This window comes from Podarcis filfolensis, assembly GCF_964270895.1.
Source record: "Podarcis filfolensis genome assembly, chromosome: 10".
NCBI classification, from domain to species: domain Eukaryota; kingdom Metazoa; phylum Chordata; class Lepidosauria; order Squamata; family Lacertidae; genus Podarcis; species Podarcis filfolensis.
Window position 1 is genome coordinate 71,508,365 of NC_139612.1, and position 24,842 is coordinate 71,533,206.

Consider the following 24,842-nt stretch of genomic DNA (forward strand, 5'->3'; position numbering starts at 1 on the left):
AGTAGGTGCTTAGAATGTACTTCCCAGTACATATCCTGTATTTGCCTGTTCCCCTGACACATTCCTCCTATGTGAATCATGTATAACCCTCCCCTTTTCTGATGTAGTGATGATGTAGTGATGATGCTCCACGAACTGCATGCTGGGATAAGATAGAAACTTTTAAAAGTCCTTGTCACCCCATCCTCAGGGTACAATTCCCCTTTGGACCTGTTGCGTAATAAACTTTGGTCTACAGCTATTTGCTCCGGTTGGTGGCCGGACTCCTTCCTTTATTCCGCAGGGACCCACGGGCTCTGCCCAACAAGCTGGGTGGCTGAGGAGCCTCACACCTGGGTCCCCCTCCCCCGTAACACCAAATTAGCCCTTTATTGGCCAGACCTAGGAGTTTTCATAGCCTTTGGGGGCAGACAAGATCCGGACTCTGAGCCTTCTTCCCTTGGGGGTTTCCCAGCTGGTGCCTCCCCCTCTTTCACCCAGCCAGCCCATGACAGCAACAGCAGCAACAACAGTAAATTCAGTACGATAATAATATGCACACTGGTCCTCTGGCAGGAAGAATAATAACTTCTGGGACTATAGAAAAGTACTATCTTCTCCAGACCCCAGAATAAGCAGGAGCTCTGGGGTTGCCCCATGGGGTTCTTGAGTGATGATGGGACCCCCAGGAGACTTCCCTGGTACCTGCAGCCCCTCCTTCCCCCTCTTGCAATAAGGCTTGGGGGAAATCTCCCATTAAATTACAGTATTTTACATTTTATTCAGAACGCGTAGGAGGAAGGGAGAAGTTCTGGTGAAGAAGCAGAGTTTGGAGATCACACGTGGTGGGGGTGAGAAAGTTTGGTGCAAAAACCAGTCACACACATATGCACCCATTTTGCATGCTTGAGTACAGCAACTCCAGGGCATGAGCTAATTATCAGTGGGGTAGGGGCCACGTGTAGAGCAATTCCCACGCTGATGTCAAAAAACACACAGAGGCAGCAGGACTTCTACTTCTTCAGTAATAGTTTACGGAGCTTTCAAAGCACACAGTTCTCAGTGGGTCCCCAGTGAGGCACAAAACTTTGCTCCTGAGAGCAAACCCAGTTTCAGCAGTAAAAAAATACAGCACACAGGATATCTAAGTCAGGCACACAAACCGGCAGAAGGGAGCAAGGGAGGAAAGAGGCAGGAAGGACACAGGGCAATGGATGTGTGTCTTTCGCTTCCTGTCGTCTGGGAGAGAAGTCAGCAACTTTGCATCTGCAGGGACTTCACGAAGCAAAGCTTTCTGCCGGCAGCTTCCAGGCAAATGGGCATCCTGGAAACACACACTGTGATTCTTGGTATGTTGCCATATCAATTGTTTTTGAAAGGTTATCACGACGTGGTCTAGAAACCAGTGTGGACAATATATCGCCCAGCCCTAATCCTCACCCACAAACAGCAATCCATATTCACCCTCTCCCCTTCTCTATCAAAAGGTACTTTACATCTTAGATCATAATCACATTGTTTGACATTGCCTTCAGTATTTCATTACGATAGAGTTTTACACATAAAAAACCAGAACTTCACATACACAACATGTGTCAAAGTCTGATTTCCTTATGAGTTCATTTCTGTGAAGAAAAGAGTGGACTCTGAGAGGAAGACCTCCAACACTCCATACATCTAAATGGGTTCTTACATCTGAGAGTCTCTGGGTTTTCTTTAAACACTCCATTGTAAATAAAGCACTTTCTGCAATCTTTTCATTTAAACTGCTTCTCCTCTTTGAGTCTGTTGATGGTTTGTAGAGTTCTTCCTGTCCGTGAAACTGTTGATTTAGAATTTCCACCCGGACTGAACCTCTATCTACTTTCTTGATATTTATAAGGTTTGTGTTTTGTGTGAGTTTCTTCACATAAATTAAGGGTTCCACTCTGACTGGAGCTCCTTCCACAGTCCATACATTTAAACAGTTTCTCCCCTGTGTGTCTGCTGATGTTTTCTAAGATTTCCATTCTGACTGAAGCTCTTTCCGCACTCCATGCATTTAAATGGTTTCTCCCCTGTGTGAGTCCGTTGATGTCTTCTAAGGTTTCCATTATCACTAAAGCTCTTTTCACACTCTGTACAATTATATGGTTTCTCCCCTGTGTGAGTCTGTTGATGTATATTGAGGCATGCACTCTGACTGAAGCTCTTTCCACACTCCATACATTTATATGGTTTCTCCCCTGTGTGAGTCCGTTGATGTGTTCTAAGGTTTCTATTCTTACTGAAGATCTTTCCACACTCCATACATTCACATGGTTTCTCCCCTGTGTGAATCCGTTGATGTCTTCTAAGGTTTCCATTATCACTAAAGCTCTTTTCACACTCCATACATTTATATGGTTTCTCCCCTGTATGAATCCGTTGATGTGTTCTAAGGTTTCCATTGAAACTGAAGCTCTTTCCGCACTCCAGGCATTTAAATGGTTTCTCCCCTGTGTGAATCCGTTGATGTCTTCTAAGGTTTCTATTCTTACTGAAGCTCTTTCCACACTCCATACATTCACATGGTTTCTCCCCTGTGTGAGTCCGTTGATGTGTTCTAAGGTCTCCATTCTGACTGAAGCACTTTCCGCACTCCAGGCATTTAAATGGTTTCTCCCCCGTGTGAGTCCGTTGATGTCTTCTAAGAGTTGCATTTAAACTAAAGCTCTTTCCACATTCCATGCATTTATATGGTTTCTCCCCTGTGTGAGTCCGTTGATGTATTCTAAGTTTTCCATTATCACTAAAGCTCTTTTCACACTCTGTACAATTATATGGTTTCTCCCCTGTGTGAGTCTGTTGATGTATATTGAGGTGTGCACTCTGACTGAAGCACTTTCCGCACTCCATGCATTTGTATGGTTTCTCCCCTGTGTGAATCCGTTGATGTGTTCTAAGGTTTCTATTCTTACTGAAGATCTTTCCACACTCCATACATTCACATGGTTTCTCCCCTGTGTGAGTCCGTTGATGTGTTCTAAGGTCTCCATTCTGACTGAAGCACTTTCCGCACTCCAGGCATTTAAATGGTTTCTCCCCCGTGTGAGTCCGTTGATGTCTTCTAAGAGTTGCATTTAAACTAAAGCTCTTTCCACATTCCATACATTTATATGGTTTCTCCCCTGTGTGAGTCTGTTGATGTATATTGAGGTGTGCACTCTGACTGAAGCACTTTCCGCACTCCATGCATTTATATGGTTTCTCCCCTGTGTGAGTCCGTTGATGTATTCTAAGTTTTCCATTATCACTAAAGCTCTTTTCACACTCTGTACAATTATATGGTTTCTCCCCTGTGTGAGTCTGTTGATGTATATTGAGGTGTGCACTCTGACTGAAGCTCTTTCCACACTCCATACATTTATATGGTTTCTCCCCTGTGTGAGTCCGTTGATGTCTTCTAAGTTTTCCATTATCACTAAAGCTCTTTTCACACTCTGTACAATTATATGGTTTCTCCCCTGTGTGAGTCTGTTGATGTATATTGAGGTGTGCACTCTGACTGAAGCACTTTCCGCACTCCATGCATTTGTATGGTTTCTCCCCTGTGTGAATCCGTTGATGTGTTCTAAGGTTTCTATTCTTACTGAAGATCTTTCCACACTCCATACATTCACATGGTTTCTCCCCTGTGTGAGTCCGTTGATGTGTTCTAAGGTCTCCATTCTGACTGAAGCACTTTCCGCACTCCAGGCATTTAAATGGTTTCTCCCCCGTGTGAGTCCGTTGATGTCTTCTAAGAGTTGCATTTAAACTAAAGCTCTTTCCACATTCCATACATTTATATGGTTTCTCCCCTGTGTGAGTCTGTTGATGTATATTGAGGTGTGCACTCTGACTGAAGCACTTTCCGCACTCCATGCATTTATATGGTTTCTCCCCTGTGTGAGTCCGTTGATGTATTCTAAGTTTTCCATTATCACTAAAGCTCTTTTCACACTCTGTACAATTATATGGTTTCTCCCCTGTGTGAGTCCGTTGATGTATTCTAAGTTTTCCATTATCACTAAAGCTCTTTTCACACTCCATACATTTATATGGTTTCTCCCCTGTATGAATCCGTTGATGTGTTCTAAGGTTTCCATTGAAACTGAAGCTCTTTCCGCACTCCAGGCATTTAAATGGTTTCTCCCCTGTGTGAGTCCGTTGATGTATATTGAGGTGTCCACTCTGACTGAAGCTCTTTCCACACTCCATATATTTATATGGTTTCTCCCCCATGTGAATCCGTTGATGTGTTCTAAGTTTTCCATTATCACTAAAGCTCTTTCCGCACTCCATACCTTTAAATGGTTTCTCCCCTGTTGGAGGTCGTTCAATGAAGCATATTCCACATTTCACACATTTTAATGTCTATTCCTGATGAAACGAAAGGTGCCCCATTTCCTGGAGTTTTGACTGTCTTCTCCATTTCCTTCTTCAGAGTCGGAGGAAAGGAAATCCTGTTGGGTTTCAAGGAAGAGAACTAAGGGAAAGAGAACACATCAAGCTCCATTACCACCTTCTCCTTTTTCAACATCTCCTACATCCCTCACCTCATAACCAATGTTCCCAATTTTTAGGAAATGAAGTTGCAATGTCATCAGATGATAGTAATTCATGAGCAACTTTCATAATCCTCAATCAATGTTCATAAAGCAGCTTGATTTTTTAAAGAATGATGTGCTGTCTGATCTCGTGCCCGTCTTCTGATGGAAAACTATCCTAAAATGACACTGAAAAGCAGGATATTCAAGGCAAATAGATAAACTGTAATTAGTGGAATATGTAGTACCTTGAATATATACTATTGATTTATTGATGGACTGAAGTTGTGTTATTTCTGGGGACATGAATTTATTCCTGTTCTGTCTTAAATATCATAATCATACAATCTCATGGGGTGTTAGGGGAGCGTTTGTACCTTTGGTGGGGGACATGTTGTCCACCTTCTGGGGTAATCTACCCACCATTGGTCCCCACCCTGCACTCAGCTCTCACCTGTTTCTTCCAGAAGCTATCAGCATGCAACAGGGGCCACAATCCCAGGAATGGCTTCAAACGGCCGGCTAAACCAGGTGAGGATACCTGATGGGTCTCAAATCCTTGGTGTATTAGGGAATTCTGTTGCAGGTGAAGGCAGGCCCTGGTGGATGGAGAGGATGAGAACAACAGTGAATCCCACAGTCAAGAAGGCAGATTCTGCCCATGCTACAGAGGAAAGTGAAGGGCAGATGGGGCTCATCAATCGGGGAAGGAAGCCCATCGAGAAGGAAACCTCTGGTCGTAATACTTTGCTGCCTCGTGAGTTATTTTCAGGAGACGAAAAGGCAATTTAGGGAAACTTATACAAATCCAGAGTGGAGTCTCTAAGGCGGTTGGATGGTGTCCTGCACACCTCCTTCCAGCCACTCCTGCAGCCAAGCTGGTGCCTAACGGACTGCTCTGCTTTCCTTGGGAACATATTAGCCAGGCTGAGAAGGGGGTCTTGTTGTCTAGGCAGCCCAGGACCCCCCAAACACACTGCCCAAGAAAAGTTGCTAACACAGCAGTTTCAGCGGGAGAGATGAGCTCAGACCTGTGTATCAAAGTCTCTCCGATGTGGAACAAGGAATACAGAAGCGCTATGTACATCATATGTCACTCTAAAAGTATTCAAAATATTTGCCTTTTGAAGAAAAGACCACCAAGTATCCGGTGGCCCCTTCAAAGCTAATGAAAATATTGTGCCTGGAGCTTTTGGGGGTGCAGGAGCAGGAAAGCTTCTGCCACCATTATCCTTCCAATTGGGATTCAGGCCTCATCATGCGACAGAAACTGCCCTGGTTGTGCTGGTTGATGGTCTCCGATGCGCTAGAGTTTGAGGGGAAAGCTGTTTCCTGGTTCTGTTGGATCTCTCAGTGGCTTTGGAGACCTTTGGCTATGGTGTCCTTCTGGAACCTCTAGGAGAGCTGGGGAAATGGTTATGCAGTGGTTCCCCTCCTTCCTCCTGGGCCATGTCCAGAAAGTGGTGTTGGGGGATGACTGTTCTGACCCCTGGGCTCTCACTTGTGGGGTGCTTCAGGGTTCCATCCTCTCCCCCATGCTTTTTAATATCTATATGAAGCTGCCGGGAGAGATCATCAGGGGTTTTGGGCTGGGTGTTCACGAATATTTGGGTGATACCCAGATCTTCTTCTCATTTTAATCAGAACCAGTGAAGGTGGTGAATGCACTGTGTTGGTGCCTGGAGGTGGTTTGAAGATGGATGGTGGCTAACAGATTGAGCTTGAATCCTGACAAGACAGAAGAACTGTCCCTGGGGAACAAGGGGATGGGCAGGTGTGGGGGACCCCCTGGTCCTGATGGGGCAACTGTGCCCCTAAATAACCAGGTGTGCAGCCTAGGGGTCATTTCGGACTCACAGCTGACCAAGGAGGTGCAGATCACTTCTGTGTCCAGGGCAGCTGTCTAGCATCTCCATATGGAACGCAGGCTGAGACCCTCCTTCCCCGCAGACTGTCTCGCCAGAGTGGTGCATGCTCTGGTTATTTCCGGCTTGGACTACTGCTATGTGGTCTACATGGGGCTACCTTTGAAGGTGACCCAGAAAGTGCTACTGAATGGGAGCAGCCGCCAAGACCACATATCACTGCCCCTAAAGGACCTTCCCTGGCTCCCAGCACATTTCCAAGCACAATTCAAACTGTTGGTGCTGACCTTTAAGTGGCATGGCTGCATTTTCCAGGCATAGAAAACTATTGATCTAATGCAGGCTTCCTGAAACTCGGCAGTTTCCTTTCTGCTGAGAGCTGGTGGTGGGATAAGTTGCTATGAGGTTATGAAGAACCTTTCTTGTTTTGGGGAACCAGATGAAGCTGGTTTAAACTGGAGTGAGCCTGTCTTGCTATCCAGTCCCAAGGTTACTCTGACATTTAATTGTTTATAAATTACAGTATTGAAAGGCACCTGGTCCCACTTCCTAGACTGCTATTTCTCTACTCTGCTTTTGTGATTCTTACTTGAGTGCTTTTGGTATGCTAAGTTATGGTTTTATGTAAGTTAAGTTTTTGCTTTTTTTTTATCCTGTTATGCTTCTTTGCCTTCAGTAATAAATTTATTTGCTGAAATAGATTGTTATGGAGCAGCAAGATCTGCAACCTAAAGCCCTCAACAGCCTCGACCCTGTAGGCCTCAAGGAGCATCTCCACCAACATCGCTCAGTCTGGACAGGGAGGTCCTCCTTCGAAGATCTTCTGCCGATTCCTCTCCTGCAAGAAGCGAAGTTATAGGGAACCAGGCAGAGGGCGAGGAAATGGGCAACATTCTGACATTTAGAAGACAGCTGAAGGCAGCCCTGTTTCGGGAGGTTTTTAATGTCTGATGTTTTACTGTCTTTTCTTTGTACTGGAACCAGGCAGTGGAAGAGAAACTTAAAGATGGAAGCCTGAGAGAGAGGAAAAGGTTTCTGGCTGCTTCCTGGGTGGGATTGTGGAAACGAAGAGCTGCTTCTGAGAAGACCTCTCCCTTCCCCTCTTCCTGGACAGGGCAGGGGCTTATGGGGGCTCATGGGGTGGGAAGAGGATGGAGCTTGCAGGAAGGAAGGGGTGGGGGGGACACGACCCCTCACTTTCCAGGGATCCCTCTCTGGTCACCTTGAAGGGGTGGCCGATTCTTGGGTGGGAGGGAGAAGCGAGGCGGCCCCTCCAGAGAATCCCCGCAGGTGCCACCATGGAGAAGTCTCCTCAAAGACGGTTTCTTATCCCCCCCCCAATTTGCTGCACTTCCCTGCCCCAGGGATGCTCCCCCTCCCCACTTCCTCAACTCCCTCCCTCTGTCCCAGAGTCTCCCCTGCACCCAGAGGCCCCCTTGGCGCGGCTCACTCCTCATCCCCCCCATCTTTCCATCCTGAGGGGCCACCCCAAGACGCGCAGATTAGGGACGGGGGGGGGGGTCTCTATCCAGGCGTCCCTCATGCCCGTTAACCCTTTCATGGCCCGCCTGTATCCGTGCGGAGCCTACAGGACCCCAGGGATGCCTGCGCGGGGGAAACGGGGCAAGGGGGCCCTCGTGGGGACTCCCTGCGTAGGTTCCCCATGTCCGCCCCTGCCAAGGCGCCTAAGGGGCCAAGGAAAGCCCCCTTCGCAGCACGCGCGCAGGGATCCAGACCCCACGGAAGGCGCTCGGGGGAGCTGGCGGGGGTCTCTGGGTCCTTTTCTCCCCCCCCCCCGCGAGCCCTTTACCTCTTTGTCCTCGCTCCCGATTCTCCTTTCCTTCCCTGCAACGTCGACGTGGGGGAGGGGGTCCCCTCCCATGACGCCCCGCCCCCGCTTTCCAAAAGAGCGCGCCCCTAGATCTTCGGGCAGAGCAGCAATCCGGCGCAGAAGCTCCACTTGCGGGAGAAGCAGGCCGTTTGGGAGGGAGCTCACCCCCCCCCCCTATTCCCGGAACAGAAGCCGAATGGTGAGGAGGAGGAAGACGAGGAGTAGAAGAAATGGGTGCAACGGATGGGGGCGGGATTTGGGGTTGTGGGGGGTGGGGTGAGAGAAGGATGTGCCGGGAGGGGAGGGGAGGAATTGGGGGGAGAGACAGGAAGGTTTTCCCCCTCCCCTCTTCCGTCTGTGGATCAGGAGAGGGGGGAGGGGCTGATCCCGGCAATCCACTCGCAAAGTGGGGTCTCGCTCCCCAAAATGTTTACATTGCAAAATCCTTCCCTCCCCCACCCCACGCCGCGAGATTAGATCCGTCCGTGTTTTAGGTACTGGTGCATATTGAGCAGCGGCTTGGACTCTGTGACTCCTGCGTTACGGGGAAAAATGGGGCTCTGACTTTTGCACACACACACACACACACACACACACACATACGAGACATCCAGGTAAAATTCATCCCTTGTGTCTCCCGTCAGAGGTAACACAAAGAGGCCAGTAAGAAAGCAAGGCCAGCTGTTGATCTGTTTGCGGGCAGAGGCTCCCCCCCCCCCCGCCCATGCAAGGAATAAAGTAATCCAGTCTCTGTGGCGGTTTATTTTGTGGGGGAAAATCCTAAAAAAAAAAAGACCTCAACAACTTCAATCCTAAGAAGAAGAAAAAAAGCTCAAGAACTTCAGTCCTAAAAAAGGTCAACAAGTTTGGTTGGCCCTCACAGCCCTTCACTTCATCAAATCTGGCCCTCTTTGAAAAAAGTTTGGAAACCACTGGAATAAGGTCATTCAACTTGTGATTTGGTGTCCGTACACTGTGGACTCAGTGGATGGCGCTGGGTCGCCACGGACAACTTCGTCATTTCTTACTACAATACGAAGCTACCAGCATGAGTTTGACCAAACTGTGGGAGGCAGTGGAAGACAGGAGTGCCTGGCGTGCTCTGGTCCAGGGGGTCACGAAGAGTAGGACACGACTAAATGACTAAACAACAACTATTTCTGCGTTAGCGGAGTCTGTAACCTGAAGCATCTGTAACCCGAGGTACCACTGCATTACAGAAAAGTCCTGGACGCAGCCAACTAACGCTAACGTTGCTTACTATCACCTGATAGGGGCACTGACCAATCACACCAAACACAAGGGGGGTTTGGAGCGGAACAGCTGGAAATCAGCTGATTGGCAGACGGGGAACTGCACCTGACAATTATGTGGGCGGCAATTCCCACCCACAGAGGCGTGAGGGGGCGAGCCCACTTTGTAGCCACCCAGGAATGGCACTGCAGGGGAGATGGCTAGCGTGCCCACAGAGAGGGCCCACTCTGGCATGCGTACTGTAGGTTCACCACCACTTAGCTAGACTGAGCTTGGAGCAACTAGGCTGGTGTGGAAGGAATTTTGTTGTTGCTGGAGTGCCTCTTTTCCTCCTACTGAAGTGCTCCCAAACCCTGAATCTTAGGAGGGCATGTTTGATAATAATTATAATTTATTGTTTGTACCCCGCCCATCTGGCTGGGTTTCCCCGGCCACTCTGGGTGGCTTCCAACAAAGATTAAGAATACACTGGTACCTCGGGTTACATATGCTTCAGGTTACATACGCTTCTGGTTACACGCTCTGCTAAACCAGAAATATTGCTTCAGGTTAAGAACTTTGCTTCAGGATGAGAACAGAAAACGTGCTCTGGCAGCGTGGCAGCAGCAGGAGGCCCCCATTAGCTAAAGTGGTGCTTCAGGTTCAGAACAGTTTCAGGTTAAGAACAGACCTCCGGAACGAATTAATCCGGAACTTAATCCGAGGTACCACTGTACATTAAAATGTATTGATGGCTGGTTGGGGATCCCTACAGAAGTAGCAAAGGCAGGAGCCCAGATTCTTGTGCTGGTATCCTTAGGCTGGCATCACCTCCCCCACCCCAACAGCCTGTGTCCGTGTGGCATTCTGACTCTAGCACTCATAGGACCTGGGAGATGAGGGTTCGAATCCCCACACAGCTACGATCCTCCTGCTGGGTGATCTTGGACCAATTGTGATATTTCAGCTTGGCCTACCTCACAGGGCTGTTCTGAGGATGGAATGGGGTTGAGGGAGAACCATGCCTGCCACATGGACCTTTGGAGGGGGGAAAGGTGGGATCTGAATGTCACAATAAACAACTATTTCAAGAATACAGAGGACATGATCACAGAATTGCATGCACAGAAGGAGGTTTATTGTCACTACGGAGGAAGACGGGAGCTGGCCAGAGAGAGAGAGGGGAAACAGCTTGCAAAGGTTTGCATTTCCATGATGTGGTCTGGGAAAGGGGGTTCCAAAGTTGGCCCCCATCACTTTGCAAAGCACAAGGAAAGCTTTGTTTACTCAGCTAACCAGTCCACAAAAGCATCTCGTCTCTGCAGAAAAGGGAGACAGGTTTCATATCTCATGGGGCAAACTTCCTACTCTGGAGAGATGTACTGTTGCTCACAGCCTCAAGCTTTGGATTAGGCTAGGTCTTAGTGGAATCAAGAGTCCAAACTGGATTTATTTGGGGAAGCCCCTCTTGTTTTTTCTGCCCCAGGCCAATAGAGGAGGGGAGGGAATAGATTTCCTGCAGGTGGACAGAGCAGGTGGGAAAGGGGGCTGGCCTTGGACCTGTTGGGAAGCTGGAGGTCTTTGGGTGTGCCTCTCAGGCCCAGGGTGGCATTTTAGGCATAATCGGTGGCCTTGTATTTGCAAAGGTATGGCAAGGTAGTCGTGCAGGAACGCTGGATCCATTTCTGGGAACCTGCAGGGCAGAAGGTTGAGATTGTTAGGGTGTGTCTAGAAATTGAGAGAAAATGTAGACTTCCTTTTGAGTAAATCAAGGATTTCTTTCCCTGTTTTGGAGAGGGAGACAATTACAAGGAAAAGCAACGAAGAGATTTGATAAATACATAAGCAGAGGTCTTTTGAACAGGCCATTCTGCTTTTCCCAGTAGGGTGTGTTTGTGCGAGCATGTGTGTGTGTGATGCAGAACCCTTTCCCCATGGTTTGTGAGATCTTTGTGATGGTTGAGATGTTTTCTAGCATTCCCCACACCTGCATGAATGAAACTTCACTGAAGCCATCTATCAAAAAGCTGAATTCTGCATTTAAATTAAGTTCCACCTTGCAATGGGGCAGAGTTCCTGTGCCCTACTCTGGGACAACGAAGATCATGGCCACTGGTCCCATCACCTCCTGGCAAATAGAAGGGGGAGAAATGGGGGCAGTGAGAGATTTTACTTTCTTGGGCTCCATGATCACTGCAGATGGTGACAGCAGTCACTAAATTAAAAGACTCCTGCTCTTTGGGAGAAAGGCGATGGCAAACCTAGACAGCATCTTAAAAAGCAGAGACATGACCTTGCCAACAAAGGTCCATATAGTTAAAGCCACGGTTTTCCTGGTAATGATGTATGGAAGTGAGAGCTGGACCATGAAGAAGGCTGATTGCCGAAGAATGGATGCTTTTGAATTATGGTGCTGGAGGAGACTCTTGAGAGTCCCATGGACTGCAAGAAGATCAAATGCATCCATTCTTAAGGAAATTAGCCCTGAGTGCTCACTGGAAGGACAGATCATGAAGCTGAGGCGCCAATACTTTGGCCACCTCATGAGAAGAGAAGACTCCCTTGGAAAGACCCTGATGTTGGGAAAGATGGAGGGCACAAGGAGAAGGGAACAACAGAGGACGAGATGGTTGGACAGTGTTCTCGAAGCTACAAACATGAGTCTGACCAAACTGTGGGAGGCATTGGAAGACAGAAGTGCCTGGCGTGCTCTGGTCCATGGGATCATGAAGAGTCGGACACGACTAAACAACAACACCACTCTGGGACAAAGAACCACTCTATACTTTGCCCACCGACCCCAATGGAGGTAACAGTTCAAAAACAAAAATGCAGCCCAGGTGATACGAAGTGCCAAGTATAAAGAGGAAAATAGTGGGGTTCTCTCTCTGGAGCCCCATCTCTCCCTGTCCTCAGTTTCCTTGTCAAGTCCTTTCTGCACAGGAATAAGTAAGTCTGTCCTTTTCATTTTTTGCCAGTTTCCCATTTCCCCATTCTTGAGTTCTCTATATTTCCACATCAGTTTATGATTCTTGGTGGGTTTGATTATTTAGCTCCTCCTGAACATTCATCAGCATTTTAAGGCCATTTTCAAACAATCGGCATGTTTTTGCAAAGCAATTTCCCCCAATACAAGGAACTTTTGCATGTTACTTTTGCAGATGTTAGCATTTTAAAGCACACTGGAAGTATATGTGTTTTTGCGCACACTTGGTTGGAGAACTGGATTGCAACTTTCAGAGTGTCTGAGAATGGCTTTGTTTTAGTTCCTCTCAATTCCTTGAATGGAATGGGGTTTCCTTCCCCAGTCTCTGTTCCTGCATACCTGAATAAGAAACGGAGACACATTCGTCTGAAGAGATTGAGTTGCTGATGCGCCGGCCATCCCAGAGGGGTTGAGAGAAGACAGATCCATCGCTCCATTCCCAGATCATATTCTGGAGAGAGAGAAGGAGAAAGGAAGGTCTCGTGATAAAAGGGTAATGCAAGCCCATTGCTCCCCACATCCCCAGAGAGGACACAGCTGGGGAATCAGCACAACTGACAAGGCCAATGAGTTGGTTTGAGTCTCCAGCGGCTGGAGCCATAAAGGTGAAAGGGGACTGACAATTAGTATGGTTTTGGGCAGAATCTGTGACTTTATAGATAGCGCAATGAGAGTTGGGAAGGAGGAAAGGCAATGAGGAGCTGGAGCTGGAGCTTCAAAACCTCCCACAGAGCCACTCTGAGAAATAATGCCATCTCCAAATGGGATTTGACGTTTGAGGAACAAAGTGGTTTCAGAGGGAAGTGAGAGCAGGTGAGCTACATCTGAAGGACCTCAAGGAAGCTGAGGAGCTCGTACAGTCAGCATCTTCAGAGAGTCCTAAAGGCACCTACCGAGGTACGACGGTCAGCTGCCAGGCCGATCCAAACGCTGCTAGGGCCATATAGTCGCAGGTAACTGTAAACCACATTTGCTTCCCTTGCAGAAAGAATGGAGGCCAGCTGGAACCCATGTCTCATCTGGCAGCTGATCTGCAGGGAGAAGAAAGGGGGAAACCAGTGAGATGCTGCCCGGAGCCAGGATTCCCAAGGAGTCGGCCCTTGCCCCCCCCTCTCTCTCTCTCTCTCTCTCTCTCATTTTCACAACTCCTTTTTTATTATTGCAAAGTAAATACATCAATACCAAACCATGCATAAAGGGGGGGAAATAAAGAAGAAAAAGGGGAGAAATGCAAAGAAAAGTAGACAGTAAAAGAATAAAGAAAAGTATAATATTTCAATACAATAAACACCATTTTACAAAATAATAGTAGTAATAGACTTCCATCACTCTCACAACATTTCCTTTCACATTTAATATTTTATCTGTATTTCAGTATTATTTGATCTTAATATATAGATATGCATATATGTATGTTTCCCCTTTTCCATTCTCAAGGGTCATTCTAGGCACAGCCAAATTTTTACATTAGAACACTGTCTTTCTAAATAATCATTCAAGTGCTTCCATTCCTTCTTGACTGTAATCCCTGGGTTTAGTCTTATTATGTTCGTCAATTTGTCCAGTTCCAAATATTCACATAATTTACATAACCATTCCTCTTTGGTCGGGACCTGGTTACCCTTCCAGTACTTAGCCACCAGGATTCTCGCCACAGAAAGAATTTAGTATTTTCTCTAGAAATATCACTATTCAATATTCCCAAAAGGTATGTGTCAGCGCTGCCCGAGGTCCCAGCTCACACAAGACCAACTCTGCTTCGTTCTTTAGTATAAAAGTCTTTATTGAAGTTCAGTTTCACTTCCACCCGCGCAGCGTGCAACGCTACGTCTGTAACCTTAGACCGCCGAAGCTCCGTCTGAATCTCTTCCCCCCTGACACCAGTTTAAGATTCTAGCCTTACTCCACCTCTTCCTCTGTTCCTTCCTTCTCTGGGTCCGCCTGCTAGTCGGGGTCTCACCCTTCCTAGACTCTTCTGACGCTGAGTCCCCTGACTCTTCCCCCTCCCTCCTTCGGGCTTTAGGACCTGGCTCCCAATCCGGGTTTTCTGCTGTCCCGCGCTCCTGCACATTTGAACTTGGCGCGCGCGTGCAGCCTCCCACTTTCCTTCTGACCGTTACACTTGTGTCACTGCTCCCTCCTTCGGGGAGGCTAGCTGGACCTGACCTCCCCTCTGTTTCCCCACTTTCCGATGGGGGCGTGGTCAGCCCTGACTCATCTTCTCTCCCCGCTGGAGGAGAGGCTGGTCCTGACTCATGTGACTCTTCCCCCCCACTGCGCTCTGGTGGGGGAGCTGGTCCTGATCCTCCGCTGCTCCCTTGGGAGTCCCCGCTGGCCCCTTGCTTCTGGTGCGTCCCCCCTGGGACCCTCCTTGTCCTTACCATAGGCGCCCCCTTCTGGGAATCTTCTGATTCGCTGGAGAAGCTCATGGAATCTCTCGGGTCACTGTCATATTCCCCTACGCTCCCCTCGGATTCCTCTCCTCCGCTCTCTATTTGCTCTCTCCCCTGTGCTTCTGCTCCTGAGCCTCTGACAGTATGTTTCTGGTCTTTTGCTATGTGAAGTTCTTAGTAACTTTATTCTTTCTTCTCATTCCCCCAACTTACCTCGGCATCATCCCACGAGCGGCTGGAGCTAAAATACTGGTAGCAGTACTTTCTGTAGAAGATACCTCCTGCAGGGCAGTGAGCGCGAGCGCTCTGGGTGCGATTGGCGGCACCTGCAAGGAATTGGATTGAGACTGGAATATATCCCCCAGACCACCAACCCTTTCCTTGACAGATGGAGCCCCTTGAGGAAGCCCTGGCGTTAGGAATCAGGAGGTTCCTTCTGGCTCTTTCCAAACTAAGCTTTCCCCCTTGACCTGACACCAGCTCACACCCCTCTTTATGGGAACCCAGACATTATTGCCAAAATGGTTGCAGCACAGTGTTGTCTATGCCGCTCCAGCAGGGGCTTTTCCACATCTGATTTGTGAAATAATAATAATAATAATAATAATAATAATAATAATAATAATAATTCATTTATACCCCACCCATCTCCCTGGGTCCCCCCAGCCACTCTGGGCGGCTTCCAATAAAACACTAAAATACAATAACCTATTAAACATTAAAAGCTTCCCTAAACAGGGCTTCCTTCAGATGTCTTCTAAAAGTCTGGTAGTTATTTTTCTCTTTGACATCTGATGGGAGGGCGTTCCACAGGGCGGGCGCCACCACCAAGAAGGCCCTCTGCCTGGTTCCCTGTAGCGTGGCTTCTTGCAGCGAGGGAACCACCAGAAGGCCCTCGGAGCTGGACCTCAGTGTCCGGGCTCAACGATGGGGATGGAGACGCTCCTTCAGGTATACTGGACCGAGGCTGCTTAGGGCTTTCAAGGTCAGCACTAACACTTCTGCCCCTTCTACTAATGCTCACCTTCTGCCAAAGGGTTCAGGATAAGGCAGCCCAACAGGCAGAGTCCAAGGTAGACCACTTGCCCCATCTTCTGCTTCTCCTGGGAAAAGAAAGTGTCAGCAACATTCCTCCCAGCGAAGGGCATGGCATTTCCAGAAATGATGGGTCCATTGTGTGGCACAGGGTGTGTATGTATTTTTTGGGCTTTGAGCTTGTGATCATTCAAAATTCAAAAAACAGGCAATGCTAAGTTGTTTATAAGACTCAAACTATCTCATCTGCTTTGACAACCATCAAATATTGCTGCAGCACAGCAGCCAGGTTCAATATTTTCCAAGTCATACGAAAAGCAAAGTTAGTTGTGTTGCGGTTTGTAAGAAAAATCTCCAGATGCTTTTGGGGGCAATACCATTTTGAACACCAGGACCCTAAACTGGAAGAAGAGGCTTTTACACCCCCTGAATATGGTACTTTATTCCACAAGAGAACATCTACTGGGAAAAGTCACCCAGTTTGGTTTCTGTTTCTGGAACACCTAAAATTAATTTCCGCCTTTGCTAATATACAGACTGCCTCTTTCCTCCCCTTTCTGCCTCTCTTTTCTACCTTTCAGGGGACAGAGAGAGACCTTGGGAACAACAACCACTTCTTGTGTTTCCAGAGAAGGGGGAACAGCCACAGTTATGCGTCTTTCTCCCCAGTGGAACAGCCCAAAATGGTCGGCTTACCCTGTGCCTTGGTTCTGCACTGAGGTTATGGGGCTCAGTGTGGGATCATACAAGCCCTTGCAGGCAGCGGCGGAGCAAGCCGATTGGGCACCTGGGGCGGCGTGCATGCCCTGCGCCCAGGGGCGGGGCCAGCGGCCCATGGGACTGGGCAAGCCAGGGCAGGATGCTCTATGGGGCCTCTGAGGAATCTGTCGGACTTGCGTTCGGCCGAGCTATTCCTCCGGTCGAGCCCTCCGATGTTGATTAACGACCTGAGCCTTTGATGAGGCTCCAGGCACGTTCCCCCATTACGCAGAGTATACAGCAGCATGTGGAAGGACGAGAAATATGAGCTACATGCTAAGAGTTTTATTTTCTAACTACACAGACAGAAAAGAAAAATACATCCTCTCTCTGTGAGAGCAGAGAGGCAACTGGGACAAAGGAACAGGAAACCAGTAATATAAACATCCGTCTCCCATGAGACTTCCAACAGCCTGGAGTCTCTGGAATGTAAACAGAGTCTTGTGACTCCAAGCACTGTACAGTGGCAATAAATTGAAACCTATCAGAATCTGCCTCCTCTCATTCAGCAGCCTTACAGCTGAGGGGGAGGCAGCTGTCGGACCGTTTGGGGCAGCATGGAGCCCGTGGATGCCCAAGCCACCATGTCACTCCCAGGAGAGATGCGTGGCGCAGGCGCACTGCAAGCCCTCCAGTGAGTGCCGCATGCCATTTTGTCACCCCCCTCAGTGGTGACACCCGAGACGGACTGCCCCCACCGTCCCCCTTCCTCCTCCTCTGCTTTGTGTTTCAACCTTTTTTTTGCCACCCCAAGCCCTGCCCAGTGATGCCGGAGAACTCTGCCCAATACAGAAAAGAAATTGGAAATTGCTGCCGCTCCTGAGATCGTCTGTGGTCAGGAACAGCAACCAGTAAAGCAAATGTGATTGATATTAGTTCACATCGCAGTAATTTTTTTAAAGTTCACAAACGATATGAAACGATGTTTGTGAGGTTTTCCTTTTTTCCTTTTACATTATTTTGATGTTTCCTTTACATTGGCATGGATATAAGGTGCATAAATAGTTACACAGCTGGCGCTAAAAAGCGGACGGCGAGAGGAACGACAAAAACTGAGACAGAACTGCAGCAGAATGGAAACAGGTCTGCTTGCAAGGAATGCAGGTTGTAATGGAAATCGCTGCCATCTTACATTCCCAGTCCTGCCCCGTTCCTGCTGGCCCAGAAGGGGTGCCCTTTCCCTCATTGGCTTGCTCTTCCTTCCAGTAAAATACATTCTAGGCCAGTGGAGAAAACTTTTCTCCCCAGGGTCTGTGGTGCTGCTGACCTATTTTCTTGAACCGTTTCTCTGCTAGGAAACACAAGACTGTTTTGAGGGTTGCAACGGCAAAGAGGTAGATGGATCTCACCTGCGTCCTTCTCTCCAACTGTCTTGCTGTGGCTGATCTGGAGTCAAGGGCGAATCTTGCAGCCTGTGCAAAGTGCTGTCCACCCCATGGCATATTTATAGGAAGAGGACAATGCAGAAGGTAGACAAAGGTGAAGCCAACAAACCCTACACAACTGACCACAAAGCAAACAGGGTTGGCTGATGAGCCATTGGGTGTCTTTTCATGAACCTGACAGATGATAAGTGAAGGTGTCAAGTGGTCATTAGCACAGGGAGAAAGGGTAGGGTTCAATTCATTTATTTCATTTGATTGCATAGCCTTTTTTATAATAACCCTTGGCAACCCAACCACCACAGCCCAGGGATAACGAGAATCAAGACGTCATTTCCTTGTTCCTTGTGTTGGAGGAACAAAACAGTACTTTGTGCTGTTGCTGGCTTTGTTGTGATTTTCTTCTTCTGCTTCGCTATTGAGACCTCTGACCAGATATTTGCACTGGGGCTCTGTCTATGTTCCCATGGCATAACCACACAAGACATGACATTTCTGGATGCCTAAATTACGAGAAGTAGCAAGCAAGCAACAGAGGCAATAAATCAAAATCAATAAGAGCCGTGCCTTCAGCAACAGCACTTGCCTTTGCCTGCCTTGGGTCTTCCAACCTTTGGTTTCATTGGATACCAGGCGTTCTAGTTTTAGGAGAGAGGCAGAAAAGCTGTTCTCTATCCACTTTCTCTTTACCATTCATAGTTTTATAAATTTCTATCCTGTTACCTCTTATTTGCCTTTTTTCCAAACTAGAAATTCTCATATGCACAACCTTTGTTATTTATTATTTATACCCCACCCATCTAGGGGTTGTATTAAAATACAATAAAACATCAGACATTAAAAACTTCCCTAAACAGGGCTGCCTTCAGATGTCTTCTAAAAGTCAGATAGTTGTCTATTTCTTTGACATCTGATGGGAGGGCGTTCCACAGGGCGGGTGCCACTACTGAGAAGGCCCTCTGTCTGGTTCCCTGCAACCTCACTTCTCGCAGGGAGGGAACTGCCAGAAGGCCCTCGGAGCTGGACCTTGGTGTCTGGGCTGAACGATGAGGGTGGAGACGCTCCTTCAGGTATACTGTGCCGAGTGGTTGTGGAACAACTCCAGGCATGGACCTGGAGAATGTGGACCATTTGGATCCCTTCCAGTCGGGATTCAGGCCTCACCATGGGACAGAAACTGCATTGGTCGCACTGGTCGATGATCTCCGGTGGGATAGGGACAAAGATGAAAGCTGTTTCCTAGTTCTGCTGGATCTCTCAGTGGCCTTTGACACCATCAACCATAACATCCTTCTGGACTGCCTAGAGGAGCTGGGAGCTGGGGGCACTGTAATACAGTGGTTCCGCTGCTTCCTCCTGGACCGTGTCCAGAAAGTGGTGTTGGGGGATGAGTGTTCAGACCCCTGGGCTATCACTTGTGGGGTGCCTCAGGGTTCCGTCCTCTCCCCCGTGCTTTTCAATATATACATGAAGCCGCTGGGAGAGATAATCAGGGGGTTTGGGCTGGGTGTCCATCAGTATGCAGATGATACCCAGCTCTACCTCTCTTTTAAATCAGAAGCAGTGAAGGCGATGAAGGTCCTGTGTGAGTGTCTGGAGGCGGTTGGAGGATGCATGGCGGCTAACAGATTGAGGCTGAATCACAGCAAGACTGAAGTACTGTTTTGGGGGGACAGGGGACAGGAGTATGGGGGTGACTCCCTGGTCCTGAATGGGGTAATTGTGCCCCTAAAGGTCCAGGTGCCCCTGAAGGACCAGATCTGCAGCCTGGGAGTCCACCAGGGAAGTGATAGCATGGATGTTAAAATCCCCTAGGACAACCAAACCAGGTGTCTCCAGGAGCACATCCTCCATGACCTGAAGCTGCTTGGCCAGGAAATCCTTGGTGCAGCGGGGAGGTCAGTAAACCAGAAGGCATCTTGTACTGCTTCTGTTGCCCAACTTCCAGAACATGCACTCTGAAAACTGGGTCTTCCCAATAGGATGCCTGGTATAAACCTGTTTTTGTTGTTGTTTAGTCGTTTAGTTGTGTCCGACTCTTCGTGACCCCATGGACCAGAGCACGCCAGGCACTCCTGTCTTCCACTGCCTCCCATGGTTTGGTCAAACTCATGCTGGTAGCTTCAAGAACACTGTCCCACCATCTCGTCCTCTGTCGTCCCCTTCTCCTTGTGCCCTCCATCTTTCCCAACATCAGAATCTTTTCCAGGGAGTCTTCTCTTCTCATGAGGTGGCCAAAGTATTGGAGCCTCAGCTTCAGGATCTGTCCTTCCAGTGAGCACTCAGGGCTGATTTCCTTCAGAATGGAGAGGTTTGATCTTCTTGCAGTCCATGGGACTCTCAGGAGTCTCCTCCAGCACCAGAATTCAAAAGCATCCATTCTTCGGCCATCAGCCTTCTTTATGGTCCAGCTCTCACTTCCATATATCACTACTGGGAAAACCATAGCTTTAACTATAAATTTCCTGAAAATCACTGCAACCCCCCTTCCCCGCCCGTATGACCTGGGCTGCTGTGCATATGAGAAACCTGGTGGAGAAGCAGCGGCAAGGCAGGCCCATCTGCTTCATCCAACCCCGTTTCCATCACACATGTCATAAGGGAGTCTTTCGATCATTTTGTAGACAAAATGCACGGCGCAATCTCATTTCTCAATCACCTAGGTACTGGTCATTTTTATAGGTTTTTTTATAGAAGCAACATTGGAGAATGCAAAAGGGGATTGGGAAGGAATGATGCTACTTCCTGTATGCCATTTGACTGTTCACAATATCTATGAATTCATTTTATCATCCTGTTGTATTAGCACTCCACACAGCCACCTCCATAGAAACGTGTTTTAAGCCATGTACCTGAACTAATAATCTTCATTAGCATCTGGTATTTGCACAAGTTAATTCCTAGCATTAGCTGAAAATACATACATTGTCATAAAGTTAACCACAAGTCTGGGCATGGAATGTTTCCCCATTTTAAGGGTCAACACTTAATTTTTTTTATGAAGATTGAAAAAATCATGATTGTCTTTCAAAAGTGGCAGTGCTATGAGAATGTGATCCTGGAGCACATAATTTTGATCATAAATATCTGAACTTTTCCCAACTCTACAATGTCCTTTTTCAGGCAAAGTCACCTGAAGACCGTGCCAAGCGTCTGGGAGGATTGGCAGAGTACCAGGAATGTGACCAGGAGATTAGGACTTGCCACCAAGCCTGCGGGGGAAGCCCTGGTGAGTTTGGGGACTGGCACTTCCTCCTTCCTCCTCCATTTCTGCATGTTGGTTCTTTACATCCTCTATTCAGATTCGAAAGCTGGCAGGTGTCCAAGGAGTGCCCAGGTCTCTTTTGACAGCAGCCTGAGTTTTGCATTGCTTATTCCTAATCATAGCATTGCACACCTATTTACACAGCACTTATGTAAGGTATGTCGCCTACTTTCATTGTTGAATGTTTTATCTATCCTTAAAGAAACTGAGGCATGTTGCACATGTGTTCTGCTTGCAGATTTGCCATAATGGGCATCTGGTTGGCCATTGTGGAGAACATATTGCTGGACCAGATGGGCCCCCTTTGGCCTGATTCAGCAGTCAGGCTCTTCTTAGGTGCAGGGGGACCTGGAAATGGCTTCAACTTTACCTTCCCTGCACCCACCTTCCACTCACCTGATTTTAATGCTGTCAGGTGAACTAGTTCTGTATAGCACTGTGCATGAAACAGAAGCCCTAAGGTGCTGGGAATCCAAAGTAGCAGAAAGTTGCCCCCAGTTCCAGTCGCCTCACAGAGGCAGCTTAAGGTTCAAAAATGTTTACTGCTGCAGAAGATAAGGCTTCAGTAATACAGTTCCGGACATTGATCTATACATACAGCTTTGCAGATACAGATACAGTGAGGGGGGAAACGTATTTGATCCCCTGCTAAATTGGCCCGTTTGCCCTCTGGCAGGTTTTGGCGGGGGGTTCCTGTTGTTATTCTGTCTCTCACAGCTACAGTAAACCTACCATTAAAATTATGGACTGGTCATTTCTTCATCAGAGGGCAAACAGGCATATTTAGCAGGGGATCAAATACTTTTTCCCCTCACTGTGTATACAAGTAGAAAGCATTTCTGTTGCTCCAGCAATCCAAGACATAACCCAGACTCTGACTCACAGATGGATTCACTGACTGACTAATGAGCATATTTGCCTTAATCATTTATATAGCAACTGGCTTGGCTGATCTTGTACAGGTTGGGTTATATCAGACACAGGGTGATTTGTGCCCAGGAAAGATATTATCCCCTTCCTCTGTGTCCAGTTCCTCAATAATAATAATAATAATAATAATAATAATAATAATAATTTATTTATACCCCACCCATCTGGCTGGGCCTCCCCAGTGGCTTCCAACAAAACACTAAAATACAAAGGTATACAGTGCATTGCAGTAGTCCATGCGAGAGATAACTAGAGCGTGCACCACTCTGGCGAGACAGTCCGTGGGCAGGTAGGGTCTCATCCTGCGTACCAGATGGAGCTGATAAACAGCTGCCCTGGACCCAGAATTGACCTGCGCTTTCATGGACAGCTGTGAGTCCAGAATGACTCCCAGGCTGCGCACCTGGTTCTTTAGGGGCACAGTTACCCCATTCAGGACCAGGGAGTCCTCCACACTCACCCACCTCCTGTCCCCCAGAAACAGTACATCTGTCTTATCAGGATTCAACCTCAAATATAAAAATAAGAATCAAGCACAGAAGCCCCAGAGATCAGCTGACTCCTCCATGCCCTTTTCTAACAACCAGGGTGAGCTCAAAACCGCTCATTAGAGCAACAAAGGATTAACAAATCAAAAAACTTCCTGGTATAAAATAAATATATAAGAGAGGGGATGTTGGGAGCTGCAGTGCAGAGCTCAGGCTTCCAAGAGGGGTGGGGTGAGGGTGCTGCTGACTGGTGATGGGGTTGGGGGGCAGGCTTGGTAAGAAGAGCTGGCTGGATCAGGCCAATGTCCCATCAGGATCCGAGCACCGGAGCAACGCTCTCCCCTCCTGTGGTTTCCAGCAGCTGGGATTTGGAAGGAGTTGTGGGGCAGAACATAGTCTTCATGGCTAGTAGCCATCAATACCCCTTCCAAAATTCAGCTCTGTTGGATGCTGATGAGTTCTAATGTCATGAGGGAGCGGGAAAACTTCACCCGATTCACTCTCTCCATGCCCTGCGTAATTTCATGAACTTCGATCACATCATTACTCGCCTGTTCTCTAAAGTGAAAAGTCCTGAATATTTCTCCCTTTTGTCATAGGGGGTCTGGAAGCCGAGCCTTATGAGGAATGGTCGAAGGAGCTGGGTATGTTTAGTGTGGGAAAGGGCTGTCGTGTGGAAAAGGGAACAAGCTTGTTTTCTCCTGCTCTGGAAGGGAGGACTCGATCCAAGGCTTCCAGTTACAAGAAAGGAGATTCCAACGACAGTGGCACCTCTGGTTACAAACGCTTCACCTTACCTTTTTTCAGGTTACGAACGATTGTAACCCAGAAATAAGTTGTCCGAGCTCTCAGAGGCAGCCACCACCTGGCAGCAAACCCGGACATCCACAGGGCCTACGGAGCTCTCGGAGGCCTCCGCGAATGCTGGGAACCAAGCCGATTGTGATTGTGGAAGAGGACCCTGAGTCCCCTCCAAACAGTAAGTGCACGTAAGAAAAGAAATAAATGTTAATTTTTTTCATCTAAAATACTGTCTTATTTATTTTATAGTACAGTACATTGATTATTGCCTCCATTTTATGGGTCACTGGTCTCGTTAGACAGTAAAATTTGTATTAAATTACTGGTTTAGGGGGTGTTGTTCATCATCTGGAACGGATCAACCCACTTTCCATTACTTTCAGTGGGAAAGTCTGCTTCAGGTTAAGAACAGACTTCCGGAACCAATTAAGTACTTAACTTGAGGTACCACTGTAAATATCAGGAAGAACTTTCCGACAGTAAGAGCCGTACAGCAGTGGAACAGATTCCTATGAGAGCTGGTGACCTCTCCTTCCTTGGAGGTTTTTAAGCAGATGTTGGGTGGCCAGTTGTCCTGGATGCTTTAGCTGAGATTCCTGCATTGCAGGGGGTTGGGCTAGATGACCCCTTCTGACTCTACAATTCTGTGATTCTATGATAGGGGAGTTGCTACATGCCATAAGGATTTATTTGCTTATCTATTTGCCTCTTTCTGCAGCCTGGGGTTCGGCTTGCTTACTTCAGTCATCTGGTGTGGGCTACACGGGCCACATGACGAGGTCTGGCGGGTCGGATTTGGCCCGCGGGCCTTGTGTTTGACACCCGTGTTCTAAGGTGCTTTTGGACTCCAATGCAGGTTGCGGGGGGGGGGGGGGCTTGTGGAAAGATGCTGAACTTAATAAGAGGGCAGGGTGCCCCCAGCCCTGGAATGTCGGTATTTTTCACTCCATAAGACGCACGCAACCATAAGATGCACCTAGTTTTTAGAGGGGAAATGCAAGAAAAAAATGTTCTTTAAAGGGAGCGGTGAGCAGAGCCTGTATGCATCCCAGGTTCTGCTCAGCACTCCCTTTCACAAGCCACGTGGAGCGTGTGTGCAGCGTTTGCAGGCTTTTCCCCGAGGAGGGAAAGGGCAGCCCATCTCCCTCATTGGGGAAAGAGCCTCCAAGAGCCGCACACACGCTCCGCGTTGCTCTTGCTGGCTTTTACGGGAGGTGGGGGAAGGGGCAGAAGGCGACTAAGCCAGAAGCTAGAAAAGCAAGAGGGAGGCCAGCAATCGGTGTTCTGGCTTCTGGGATAGCTGCGCAGCTCGCATTCGCTCCATAAGACGCACACACATTTCCCC

The 24,842-nt window shown here is 48.0% G+C and overlaps 2 protein-coding genes across 2 annotated transcripts; both read right to left on the reverse strand.

Annotated features, from left to right (window-relative positions):
• Positions 1-1,784: 1,784 nt before the first annotated feature.
• Positions 1,785-6,953, reverse strand: LOC310742903 (uncharacterized protein). The gene is made up of 2 exons (XM_083572712.1): positions 4,984-6,953; positions 1,785-4,445 (listed from the first exon to the last, which is right to left on the reverse strand). Exon 2 carries the CDS (start codon positions 4,282-4,284, stop codon positions 1,939-1,941), a length of 2,346 nt encoding a protein of 781 aa, XP_083428838.1. The 5' UTR covers positions 4,285-4,445; positions 4,984-6,953; the 3' UTR covers positions 1,785-1,938.
• A 3,621-nt stretch (positions 6,954-10,574) lies between these two features.
• On the reverse strand, positions 10,575-18,088 carry LOC310743073 (lithostathine-like). The gene is made up of 6 exons (XM_083573168.1): positions 17,981-18,088; positions 15,862-15,940; positions 15,051-15,163; positions 13,338-13,475; positions 12,784-12,895; positions 10,575-11,151 (listed from the first exon to the last, which is right to left on the reverse strand). The coding sequence occupies exons 1-6, from the start codon at positions 18,071-18,073 to the stop codon at positions 11,072-11,074; spliced, it is 615 nt and encodes a 204-aa protein (XP_083429294.1). The 5' UTR covers positions 18,074-18,088; the 3' UTR covers positions 10,575-11,071.
• Between the last annotated feature and the right edge of the window lie 6,754 nt (positions 18,089-24,842).

What these genes read in the sequence shown, in the direction of transcription:
- LOC310743073 (XM_083573168.1), bottom strand. Translation starts at nt 18,073, where the DNA reads ATGCCATGGGGTGGACAGCACTTTGCACAGGCTGCAAGATTCGCCCTT. An exon ending in CCTGAACCCTTTGGCAGAAG is followed by an intron (nt 15,164 to 15,861) that starts GTGAGCATTAGT and finishes AATTCCTTGCAG; the next exon opens with GTGCCGCCAATCGCACCCAG. An exon ending in CAGCTGACCGTCGTACCTCG is followed by an intron (nt 12,896 to 13,337) that starts GTAGGTGCCTTT and finishes CTCTCTCTCCAG; the next exon opens with AATATGATCTGGGAATGGAG.
- LOC310742903 (XM_083572712.1), bottom strand. Translation starts at nt 4,284, where the DNA reads ATGGAGTGCGGAAAGAGCTTTAGTGATAATGGAAAACTTAGAACACAT.